At 37.3% G+C, this 13,620-nt stretch overlaps 1 protein-coding gene across 6 annotated transcripts in view; it reads right to left on the reverse strand.

Annotated features, from left to right (window-relative positions):
* Positions 1-13,620, reverse strand: part of SLIT2 (slit guidance ligand 2) — a 421,334-nt gene that overhangs the window by 363,014 nt on the left and 44,700 nt on the right. For all 6 annotated transcript variants that reach the window (XM_045019040.1, XM_045019039.1, XM_045019036.1 and 3 more), the window contains exon 4: positions 7,536-7,607. In XM_045019040.1, the coding sequence (XP_044874975.1) occupies positions 7,536-7,607 (72 nt within the window). The remainder of the gene's footprint in view (positions 1-7,535; positions 7,608-13,620) is intronic.

Raw genomic sequence — 13,620 nt, forward strand, 5'->3', positions numbered from 1 at the left:
CTGCCTGAAACATTTCCTATAACATAGTTTAGTAAATCTTTCAAGGTTAACTCTGGAGAAACAACCCAGTGACTGAATCAGACTAGCCATTAGGTTGGCTATAGCTTAGGTGGCCAAAGAAGAACTGCAATACACTGCTCTAAATTGTATTCAACTACTTTTCTTTTTTAATCTGCCAATATTCAGATTCTGCTTTGACAGCAACCATCCCATCACACAACTTCCACCACACCCACACTGTCTAATAGACTAAGATAATTAGGCCATCAGTTTTTAAGTAAAACCCCCACTGGTTTAGTACAATTTAAAATAAAGCAATTCAAAATTTGCTATGACTAAATTGCTAAGCAGATCTAAATGTGACTTGTATCTTTTCAATAGGCATATTTAAATGCTAATATCAAATACTAAAAGAAATTTCAAATATCAGAAGCATTTATGTTGAAACCAGCAGAGTGGCCTTAAGCCATATTTGTGTTTGCTTTCCGTTTTTAAACATGGTTTTCAAATTAAGGTTAGAGAATAGCCCTAAGCCATAGTTTTGTTTACTTGCTGTTTTTAATGTGGTTTTCAAATTAAGGTTAAGCGTGACTATAAACTGTATTGGAATGTCTGCCATAATGAAAATCAACATTTATAAGTGTCCCTATAGCTTCTTGTCTGCTGAAAATGTAGACTATTCAGATAATAAGGATTTAATAGATTTGTCCATTACCAGAAGTTAGTTTACAGCCCCAAACGTCTGCCCAACTTGCTGTTTCATCCCACTACAAAAGAAAGCATTACTTGCATAAAAATGTCAACTTAAGTTTTTTTAACTAGAGAATGTAAGGGGCAAATTTAAAAAGCCAATTTCCTCCCAATTACCTCAAGCTAAAATTTTGAAAACCCAATATGACAGTTGGGTAAACTCTGTTTCATAAGTGAAAGAAAATATTTGCTTCAAGATGAAAGTGCAATAGCATTGACCAACATTTTAACTTCACAAGTGCCTATGTTCAACTGTGAAGTAATTGATTTCTTAATACTCAGTTCCATATATTTTCACTTATTTCCTGTAAGTAACCATGTTATGCTAGGTGCTGTCCAAACACAAGAACATTCACTCAGACAAAGGGCAGAGAAAGGGACACAATATACAGTAAAGCAAAACAATTGTTCATGTTCTGAAAATACACTGTACTTTATTTTTGAATAAAGATATCTTGGACTACACTGAACATACTTAAAAGTTCATTCTGATTTTAGAGCTACCACCATTTTAAGCTTTAACCCCTATATTTAAAATTGGGAATATTACTGGAGTCAGAATGAACCTTAAAAGTACACTCAAGTTCCCCACAATCTTGCCATAAACAGATAGTTATTCACACTGCTGTGTATTTTTTGTTTTTCTCACCATTAGGATTAGGGTGACCAGATAGCAAGTGTGAAAAATTGGGACAGGAAGTGGGGGGGGTAATAGGAGCCCATATAAAAAAGCCCGAAATATCAGGGCTGTCCCTATAAAATCGGGACATCTGGTCACCCTAATTAGGATATAGATATTCGTTTTGTAACAAGTGCTCCAGTAAGCTTCTTGCTTTCACACTTTTGAAAGACTAGAGAATGCACTGAACAATCTTTTTGTAGTACTTTCATCCCTAAAAATTTAAGAGTCCTGTCCTGCAGTCCCTTACTCATGAACTTAGTCCTGCAACCAGGTCCTAGTATCCTCTCTCTTTTGTTCACTGCTTGTAAGAGGTGACTGATTCTTGAATATCAAAGCCTTACAGGCATAGAATCAGAGTTCCAGACTGAACTAAACAATGGGGCAAGAGGAGAAATGTAATTACAAGACAATTTATTTCCCATTTCTAGTATGAAGTACAAGGTGGATAGTGGAGGAACAACACTGTCTTGGCAATCTTTTAAAAAAGCTGCGTTCTGATTCTTCCATCCCACAAACAAGTGCTAAAATAGAAGCATCAAAAGCTAACAGTTGACCTTAAGTTACTACTGCATTGCAAGGTAATTATATTTTGGAAAATACACACTTCAGTTACTGAATTCCCTACAAACTGGTTATGTACATTAATAGGCATATTTCAAGCAATAAAGATTATTTCCAATACCCATCAACGTCATTAGTAATTACTCATTTCTGTAACTGTGGGTCAATATTGCAACAAAAATAGCCTTTGTGAGTTATAGTTAGAAATCAACAAGCTTAGTTGACCCAACTCATTTTCAGGTCTGCATTCTAATTACAAGAACTTAATATACTAGAGTCAGTGAATTGTTTAGCACAGAGTTACGATAATTGTGTTCTTCCACTGCCAGAAAAAGGAAGACAACCCTCTTAGTGTACTGTTACTCTAGGCAGATGTAATTTATTTTAAATGAATATTTTGTAAATTACAAGATTGCCCACCTACAAATGACCATAAAACTGAAATTTTATAGGTTTTTCAATTTTAGTTGTTTATTTCAAATGCTTTGCTAAATAAATATTTAGCAAAGAAAATTAGTCTTCTCTGTGGTTTATAATAGTTTAAACAACTGAAATCATTGGACTATTAGTGCCAATTCTTATCTAACTTTTATTTGTAAGAATATTTATATGTGAAGTGATTTAAACATTCTGGGGGTGAGAGGGAAGGGTAAAAACCCCAAGATTCTAGCTTTCCATATCTTAGAGGTTTAAAGAGATCAAAATCACAACACTGGCTTTATGGAAGCATAAGATTTATTTGTTCCCATTTCCTTCTAAAACAGAAGATTGAACTACAGATTTTGAAGCAATTTATTAGCATTTCTCCATTGCTTAAATGCATAGGAACAAGCCATAAAAACTAAAATGATCTCACTAATGCTTGAGAAACCACTTGCTCCAATTAGACAGAGTTAACAGCAAACTAAACTTGGATTTCATGTAAGTAAAGGTTATAATATTGTATCATTTTCTGATATAAATACCCCTCTTTGAAAACTGATTGTTGCATGTACACCACACTTGTATTGAAAGGTGTAATCCTTATTAAAAGTATTACAGCATATATGTAACAGCTGAAACCTGCCAATTACTGCTTTTGTTTAGTAGCAACTCATCTAACAAGCTACTTCAAAGAAGAGAACCATTCAATAATATTTCCTACTACAATTGAGAATGCATTCTTTTTGTACATCGGATTTTTAAACACCAAACCACCTGTTTCCACTTGGAATACAAGTAGTAGAAGCTTTAGTATAATGAGGCTTGGCATCTCTAGGAGTTTTCATAACAGAATTCTTTTTGCTTTGTCGAAGGGGATTATTAGATGATTATAAATAAAACCTTTTATCTACCAAATTACTAATAAATCCTTGCTTAGAATTTTTAGAAGGAATACAAGCAGAACTGTGCATTTAAGTATGATATACACCACTATAATAGTGGTAATGGTAACAGCTTAAAAAAAAAACATTGAAAATTTAAAGTTGTTCTTCCAGCCCCTTACAAGCACCATCTTTTTCATTCTCACCTCTGACTGGTTCTACTTTTAAAACAGAAAACAAAGCATGTTAACTTGTGACAGCTAAAGAGGTACCAACTTCAATGATGCTAATAGCAGGTTCTCTCATAGCAGTTACAAAGAGATATGACAGCAATCTGAAGAACTTTCATCCTCTTTGCGTCAAACACCTTCGGTGTTCCCAGCAAAGGAAATCAGCAGTAGCTATCATGGCAGCTCACTAGATGAGTAATGATGTCGATCTGACCAGACAACGGTAACCGTAGCAACTGTAACCTGCAATTCCTGCGTAACCATTGTTGGATTTATTGTGGCAGGGGCCAAGAAGGCCAGGAGTAAAATGAAGCAGAGAACTATGGTGTCTGACACATCTAGTACCACACACTTTAATCATAGCTGGCAGAAATTAATTCAGGAGGAATTTTTTTTTGCAAGGGCTCCCCATGCAGTTTTCTGCTTTTCTGCTTAGCTACAAGGATCTTAAGCTACTAAGTGGACATCACTAAACTAGGTGTTTCTTATAGTCAGATTACACTAAGACCTTTTCCTTTAAATATGTGAAATGTCTTATTCCAACTATACTTCTTATGCTAATGGTAGAAAGGAAAGATGTATAGCGAAACAGAAGGCTTGGTACCTAGATGAAGTTTAAATTATCCCCTGCAAAGGTTGTTTATTCAGTCATGATAGCTCAATTTAAACAAATATTTCTGAAACATCAGCTCAGGCATGGAACTCTTCCTAACTTCTAAAAAAATTGTTGAAATCCAAATGTACAGGTTTTGTGAACAGAATTCTTTATCATGTTCATGCTACAACCTAAAAAGGTATCTTTTAAAGTCAAACTCTTAAAGAGCTTGGGACATGCTCTTGGTATCCTGCAGCAAATGGCAATGCAATGAACTGTGATGTAACAAGCCAAATTAAGTAGTCAAAATCTATTTGCCTCAGATAAACCCACTAGTCCGTAAGAGTTCTTTATTTTAAAGATACTGACTTGTCTAGCGTCAGCAATAGTGTCAGTAGGCATATGGGTTATTGGAAACAATGCAGGCTGTTCTTGCAATGAAAAATACTTTTTGAACAATGGCTTCATACAAAAAAGTAAATATTACCCAACAGGACCCACACTAATGTATCTATACACTACTATTTTGTCAAAATCCTTATTCTACAAGAAACAAACATTTTCAAGCTCTTCTTGAAAAATCAAGAAACTAAGAAATGTATAATTATTTTTTTAAAAAACAGTACGGCCATTAACTATCTGAAAAATACAAACTAGATTTCCAAAATAGAGAATATTCAGTCAGACAAAATTATGTACTGTCTCTTTTAAATTCTCAACCTATCGCTTTCCTTTACTTACACTTCCCATCTGTCAACAAGTGCTTGTAATTTTATTACACTATCCTGTAGTTTATGCAGAGTTGGTATTATTTTACAGAGTTCTGTTAATGGACTGGATAAATGGTAATGCTATTTAAACTAGTCTCCTGCTCCAACAAACACAGCTGCAACTGTACTACTATTTCTGAGCAAACATCTTGACCTGAACATGCAGTGCTCTCTCAACCCGTCCAAAGAGAAATTGGAGCAGACAGCAAAGGGAAAGCATAGCTGGCCGCTGGCGGCAACCAACCATGTCTAATCATAATTCATATACAGTGTACCCTCGCTCTTTTATATTGCATTTAGGCTACACAACAAGCATATGTGCTTCTTCACCTGGCATCTCATTTACAGCCAAGGGTCAAATGGTAATGATCATTCACAGAAGCTGAACAACATACTGAGAAACTTACAGAATACACACTAACATATTAGCTATTAAGGTTTTTTTAATTGGGAAAATTAGATGCCAAAGTGTTACATATTTAAGTGTCCACGTATAGACAATTTTGATTCTCCTTTTTTCAAGGAGACTATTGCTCGGTATGTATTTGTGTTTGTAGGAGTTCCTACACATGCACACTAAATTTAAAACAAACAAAAAATACACAAATCGTTCCTGGTATGGTGGACAAGCTATATAAAATCCAAAGCCTCCTGATCATGAACAACCAACATATATCATTCCTAAACAAATGCCTACTTTTGCTGTTCTGACTTAATTCAGCATACAGCTAAACGATATATTTCAGTACAGTTAGTGTATTTTTAAAACACGCATATGTTATAACCAGACATTCACTTTCATGGTCTGATCAACAATAACCCTGGGGCAGAAGAAATTTTATACTGCTAAGCCAACCATCTTTTTATTTTTCACCAGATACACCATGTGTATTTGTGTCCTATAGCCAAAAGAAAAGAATAACTTTCAAGTGTACAATTCTAAATAAAATTTATTCAAATTTGAGTATTCCTTGAATGTACATCCATTTTAATCTGTAAATCATCTAACTGCTATTTTAAATGGAATAAGATTGAACAAACATTAACCTAAAGGTGGAATAAAATAGAACACCCATACACTTCTCACCTCTTCCTGATATGAAAGTACAAAATTTCAGGTTTAAGGTTTCCATGCTTGCTAGCGTTTGTTTTTTTAAAATGGTTGAATTACTAACTTGTAATATATACTGCACACATACTGTAATATTTGAGGGGTGTGTACTCTAATTGTTAGATAAAGGAAGGAATTTGCTGGAGCAGAACCCCTTAGCATACTGCTGTCTAGTAATCCAACAAGTGTTTTATCTACAGAAAAAGCATTTGATATAAAAACATACATCAAAAGCAAGAGGCAGATAGTAGGCAAGTATATGATACTAACATGTGTGGCTACAATTTAGGCATTTTAAAACTCCTATTTCATATTAGAAAGGAAGGTGAATGAATCATTTAAGGAAATTAGAACAGAAGTCAACTTCCAAAAGTGAAACCTTCATTATGGAAAATTTACCTGACCCACTTCAAATTCGCTGCAGTTCATGATGTTCTTGAAGCTGATCAGATAGGATAGCTATCTTCCCTCATTTTCCAACCACAAAAGGAAATATCAGGAAAATATATCCTCCTGACTACTGATTGCATACTGAGGAATTGACTATCATCTATTAGTTCAACAAACTATTTTGTCCATTTAACCTATAACAATTCCAGCAGAAAAGTCTCACGTGAAGCCTACAATGAAATATCAAGAATGTATCTTTGAAACAAGCTTCAAATTATGTACTGTCTTTTCAGACATGCTGTGTTCTCTTCTGTCCTACATACTATGATTAAAGCTATTAAAGTTATCTTGAAATATTAAAATAATCAGTAGAGACTGCTTTTTGTTAAGTTATTTATCCAAGTCTACTCCACATTCATACTGTAAAGGAAAATAATTAGATTCCAGAACATCATTGGCTGAAACAGCAACATTCCAATTTAAATTATTAATAACCATACTATAGAATCAAAAGCAACACTGATACACTGCACTTTATATAGCTGCTAGCTAAAAATGTTAACATTTTGTACTTTTCATTTTAGTAACCAGTCAATACAGTAGGTTACCAGTGTAGCAACAGGTATGCAAGATGACAACACAGATATACTGTAGTAAGTTTGAGGACTGGTTTTTAGTCCAATCCATGCCATATATAAATACAGAACAATATTGCAGAAACAAAATTATGAACAGCCTGTGTGTAATATATCATTGGGCCAATACTTCTAAAGCCATTACTTTTGGGGGTTTTGCACTTCGTTGAAAGACAAAAGAAAAGAAGTTGAGGAAAACCAGCCTATTCTTCCACCAAAAGCTCATTTAAATGTTTAGAAGGGGGGAGGAAAAGAGAGACATATCAGAGTTTGTGTATCTGAGATAGAAAATGAAAAACACTGCAGAGTGATCAAAGAAAATACTACATTAAAATAACTTACATTGTTCTTGACAAGATAAAAACAAGTAGCACACTTCAGAAAAGGACAGATAAGATACCACCTACACGTGTGTGTGTGTAAGTAAATAAAAAAAATTATAAAGTAAGGCCCATTATGTAGGACTTGCAAGGTTTCCAAAATTAATAATGGATTTTGACTACTTACAGCCTGTATAGTTTCGGAGTCCCCAGAAACAGCAACTCAGAAAGTAGCTGAAGATTATTTCTGTTTAGACGCCTTTTGAGAGAAAGAAAATAAAAGTTAGTTGTAACCTAAGACAACAGCAATCAAATGCAAACATTTTGTACAAACATGCCTGTGCTATAACAAACTGAAGACAAAGCACAGAAGCTTGGTCCACTAGCGAAGACATGGTCCAGTAGTAACTTTACAGTGGGCTGATTACATTTTCTGGTAACCTTGCCTTTCATTTTATGAAAGACCATTTTCAATTTAAGGAGTCTAGCTTAATCACCAAGTTGGGACTCTATGCCATATAAACAAAAATCAGCACAAAAAGGTACTGTTTCTCCACCATCTCTGTAGTGTGGAGCAGCTGATACAAACATGTTGTGGCCAACAAGATTATCCAAAAGCACATTGCACACATATGCATCACTGATTACAAGTTATGTGATAATGTAATGTAATTAAAGATCCATACAGTGTGACTGTGCAAAGAGGCAGAGATAAGGCTGCCATGGAAACCTTACTTTCTTGACTTCCATGTAATTAAAATCAACTTACACTTGTACTAAATAGTTTTGAATATAATTGTGTTTCTTATAAGACTATGAAAGTAAATGGGAACATTTGGCATGGGAGAGGGACTTGAAGAACAATCATGTACTGTATAGGAGGAAAAACTATAGCTGGAATCTGGAAGAGATCTCTTTGCATATGAGGTCTCACCCAGCTACTAAGGTCAACCTAGTTTAGTCTATAAAATGACAAGTTCAAAACCCAGAGTAGTACGGTTGGAGGTAATCCACTGCCAACTACAACTTGCCTATGACAAATATACAATTTTTTTTTTTACATTTACAATTAAGATCATTTTTGCTATTACAGAGTAATAGCAGCTCTCGATCAGGTAGTCAAATAATTTAATATATTAAGTCCAAGACAGTTTATTTAAGAAAAAAAAGTCATAGGCAAAGCCAGGCACACACAAACTTGTAAGCCTATTTCTTTGCAAGCAATGCATCATTAATCCTTACATTGCAATTTACCAAGACTCACAATTTATTCATCCCAGGTTATACTTGCACACCTGCATGGTGTTAGCTGAGGCTCTGTTTTATTGCACTAGCATTAAGATTATATAAGTCACTAGACACCAGTAGACTGAAAAAGGTATTGAGTAGTGCTTGCACAAAAGAAGATTTTAAATCTTTAGGAATAAGGTATATCTGCTATAAGGTACATCTAAATCTTGATGTAACTAAATTCACTTTCTTCAGTTCTCACTTTAATACAGGTTCTTCCAGACAATCATTCTTGTAGCTCCTTCTTGAACCCTTTCAAATTTGTCAGCATACTGTAATTCACTTACTGTGTTGCTCCAAATACAGTTTAAGGCTCCAATCTTGTAAAGAATGCATGTGGACAACTACTCCCATTGAACTTGATGGAACTACTTGCAAAAGTAGGAGGGAGGGATTGCTCAGTGGTTTGAGCATTGGCCTCCTAAACCCAAGGTTGTTAGTTCAATCCTTGGGGGGGCCCACTTAGGAATCTGGGGCAAAAATCTGTCTGGGGATTGGGCCTGCTTTGAGCAGGGGGCTGGACTAGATGACCTCCCAAGATCACTTCTAGTCCTGATAGTCTATGAAGTAGCAGCCAGCAAAAGTTCAAAAGGAACTACCTGTGCAAGTAAAGTTATGCATATGCAAAAGTGTTTCCAGGATCAAAGTGCTTAAGTGCAAATATGCTGAATAAATTGGTTTTGAAATGAACAGTGCCAAAGCAGTAGTTTTGGTTCAGTTCTAGATACTTAAAAACAAAGCTATTTCCAGTCAACCAAGCATGAGAAGTCAGTCACAACTGGTTTGTGCTACTGCAGAGTGATACAAAACAGCCACAAGTACACAAGGGAATCTGACCCTGAAAGTTTTAAATTAAAGTTACTGTAAGGTAAGTGTGAGTCTTCCAGCTGTTAGTGTGGATCCCACTGTAGGTGTGCCTGTGCTTCATACATGTGAAATCGGTTTGTTTTGTTTGCTAATAGTAGTGTCCATCAGGGCTGCACACATCCTGTACCTCCCTGTGCTCCTGTATGAGGGTATAAATGGCAGAGTGGCTGCGACCCTTCCTCAGTTCATTTGCAATTCAAAGCTCATGGTAGCAGAGGACTCTGAAAAATAGGGATGGAAGTGGGACATTGGCTGCACACTGATTAAGACATCTCAGAAGAACCAGTTACTGAAGGGTAATTAACCATTCTCTTTGTCAAGTATGTGTCAGTGTGGATTCCACTGCAGTATCCCCTGAGGAAGTGGAAATGAGGAGTATCAGCTGCATCAGTCGAACAGTGATTGTAGGACTGCTCTTCCAAATTTGGCATCTGACTTCACAGCTAAATCCAAGACAGTGTTTAATACACATCAGTGGGTTAACTGCACACTGCTGCCTTACAGATTTCTAATATTGGCACATTCCAGAAGCAAGTGGAGGAAGCTGCTTGTGCTTCGTGGAGACAGCCTTGATATTTGGCAATAGATTCACACCAGCAAACTGATAACAGAGGAGACATACCGTGTAATCCATTTTGATATTGTTTCTCATCTCAAAGACTGACCTTTAGAACACTCAACTATAGCTCAAAATATATGGGACAGTCCGAATACTTTATTCCTGTCAATATAATAAAACAGAATCCTGGGTACATCTAATGTGGGTCATTTTTTTTTCAGTGCCAAATGTGCTTTTGAGAAGATAAAGCAGATGATTCAGCTAATCTAAGTTTTGTGACCACCTTAGGGTGGAATTTCAGGTTTTGTCTTAGCACCTCAATGTCCCTATGGAATACTGTATAGTGAGATTTAGTCAGAGCCTGAAGCTCATTCACTCTGACTGAAATGATAGCAACTAGGAAGACTGTCGTCAGAGATGGCATAAGCACTCAGTGGCTCAAATGGAGATCCCATGAATCTCAGGAGGCCTATACTGAGGTCCATCTAGGACTGGGTTCTTTGACAGGCATGTGTGTAGTAATCCTCTAAGGGACTTCACAACTCAGTTGTGAGAAGACAGAGAACAACTGCACAGGTGGGTGACAAGCTGAGGTATTAGGTGGATATTAGAAAGTGAAAGGCCAACTTGTTTTAGATAAAGTAATAGAGGATCTTTAGTAGAGGCCTGGACTAGGTCCAAGGCTTTTTGGGTTGTCCACATTGAGAACCTCTTCTATTTGGAAGAATGTATTTTTCTGGTAAATCATTTCCTGGACCTGCAGGGAGCAGTCTGTCAGTCAGGCTCAAACATTGAGCAGCCACATTGAGGTGTGGCGACTTTGGGTCTGGATGAAGTATGTGGCTATCCAGAGACTAAAATCAACTCTGGGTGGTCTAGGAGTTAGATTGGTGGCTGAACGTTGATCTGTCAACCATAGCTCTCTGCCAAAAAGGAGCCACCAGAATGATCATGGCCTTCTCTTTTGATCTTGGAAAGCATGCTGGGAATAAGGGGAATTTGGAGAATGGTGTACAAGCATGCCTCTATTCCACTGCAGGAGGAAGGCAACTAGTAACTACTCGGGATTCAAACCTCCTCTGGAAGAAAAGTTGTAGCATTTGCTATTGTCCTTCATGGCAAACAACTCTGTTTTGTGAAGACCTCAAATGGCAGCATCTTATACTGTTAATGATTCAACTGCATCATGAACTGATCAGCATCCCTGACAAGCATGTGGTGTGCAAATCTCCCTCTGAAAGGACTTCCAAGTAAGGGATCCATGGCTGAAATTGCTCCTAATCAAACTGATGTGTGCCAGCAGGCTGCATGCTTCCACACAGCCATTCTGAAGTTATCTGAAGTTATTCATTGCAGAGAGTCCTGGAAGGATTTCCTTGGATCTACTCTGTGGTTATCCTCACAATTAACTGGGTTATGTATCTAGTCAAAAAAATTTCCTTACATCTAATAGTTTGACCAGTATTCCCAGTCCTTAAAATCTGAAGGTCAACACTATTCATCGTGAATAAATGTAAATGCATTTGAAAGTTACAGGCAATTTCTTCCCATTAAGGGTAAGAGCCTGAGGATTAGGTCCTATGTTTTCAAGTTAAACTTGTCACTCCTCACCTATCAGTGGTGTCAAAGAAAGATGTTTGTTGGATTCATTTTAGCCACTGTTGCAAAGGACTGTTAAATAGTTTCCAGCCTGCTTTAATACTAGTTTAGCAAACCAAAAATCCATCTGTTTTTGTAAAATGTTTATTCTGACTGTTCAGTCAGTATTGAAACAGGATGGAAACAAGTTTACTGTTATATGGGAGACTCATCTAGCCACTGTTACAAACCTCACTTGCTTACTAATACAGTAGGTAGTCAAAAATGCTATTTTGGAAAGTTTTCATGGACAATTATTTGCATTGCACTGCTGGGCTGAGGAAGAGTGGTACAGCTTCCCTTTAAGGCCATGGGCCTGAATCTCTACTACCTTACCCTTTGTGTAGTTTGTAAAAAACACAAAGATGCAGAGCATGTGCCAAGTCTGTTGACCACTGCCACCAGTTTAAATGGAGAATTTCCATTTAGCAGTGTTTTGTTTTTTTTTACAGGTGCAAACAGAGTAAGATGCAAGAATCAGGCCCACATAATCAATTCTACTTTGAATACCAGGGTCCATGTTTTCTTTGTATTAGGTCATCCATGGGTATGGCTCCATTTTACTACACCCCCCCCCAAAAAAAAAGTCTCAGTCTGGGTCAACTGACTGTTTGTGATGCAGGGATAAACATAGCAATGTAGATGTTCCAGCTCTGAAAACTGGTGATGAGGGCGGGTCTCAAGAGCCCAGGCTTCAGCCCAAGCGGGAACGTCTACACTATTTTTAGCTCCATAGCACAAGACCATGTCAGTTGGCCTGGGCTTTGAGACTAGCTGCTGCAGGTTTTATTTCTTTAATTTGCAGTGTAAATGTACGCTAAGGGTACATCTATGCTGCAATTAAACACCTGTGACTGGCCTGCATCAGCTGACTTGTGCTTGGGTTATGGGGCTGTTTAATTGTGGTGTAGACATTCAAGCTCAGGCTAGAGCCCCAGCTCTGGGGCCCTCCTTGTCACAGAGCCCAGGCTCCAGCCCACGCCCCGGTATGTACAGAGCAATTAAATAGCCTCATTGCCTGAGCCCCACAAGCCTAATTCAGCTGACAAGGGCCAGCCACGGGTGGTTAATTGCAGTCTACATGTACCTTAACTCTCTTCACTCCCAATTTATGCTACCTGTCCTGCAGTGCTTATCTTCAGCAAAGAATTAGGAAAGACATTTCAAGACCACCATGAATGCAAATCCACCAATTTCTTGTTACACAGGTGGGAAAGAGACTAAAAAAAGACTTGGTTTCGCTAAATATGCCCAGAGGCCAAGTCCAGAAATTCTGTTCTTGGATTCCACCAGCTTGGGAAACAGGAAATCAAGACAGCATTTGAACCTATGTATTTGGATAGATAAGCATGAGTGTTGTGCTGTGATTCATACATGATACAGCCCCAAAAGAGATTTAAAATACATCTCCCTCTGACTCTCCCAATCTTATACCCCTTTTTAAAAATTATGCTTTAGGGCTTGACTTGTATATTAAGAGGAATTGAAATAAATGTGAACATAATGGCTTGTCACACAAGTTAGAAGAATCTGCTCTAAAGGAGAAAGAAATCAGGCAGGGTTCATTGGCAAAGTAATGATGAGAAGTGTGTGCAGTAGGAGATTGCTCTGTTTAAGCTGCCAATCCTGAGTTCTGTAGGGCTAAGAAATTCAGGAACTTAAATTTGTATTGGAAGGCAATGAATAGTGAACCTGCGGAAGGACTCAAAAAATGGTGTACTATGATCATATATCAGGCAAGGACAATCTTGCAGCAGCATTATGGGTGGTGGATGCTAGGGTGGGGGGGGGAGGGAGAGAAGCGAGTCAGGGAAGCAGAGGAAAGCAAGCTACAATCAAATGCATGCAGATGACATATGCACACAGGGTTTATCTAGATCAGGACAGATTTTCAGATGAGGACAGGAGAAGACAACCT

Source organism: Mauremys mutica, chromosome 5 (assembly GCF_020497125.1).
Source record: "Mauremys mutica isolate MM-2020 ecotype Southern chromosome 5, ASM2049712v1, whole genome shotgun sequence".
Classification (NCBI taxonomy): Eukaryota; Metazoa; Chordata; order Testudines; family Geoemydidae; genus Mauremys; species Mauremys mutica.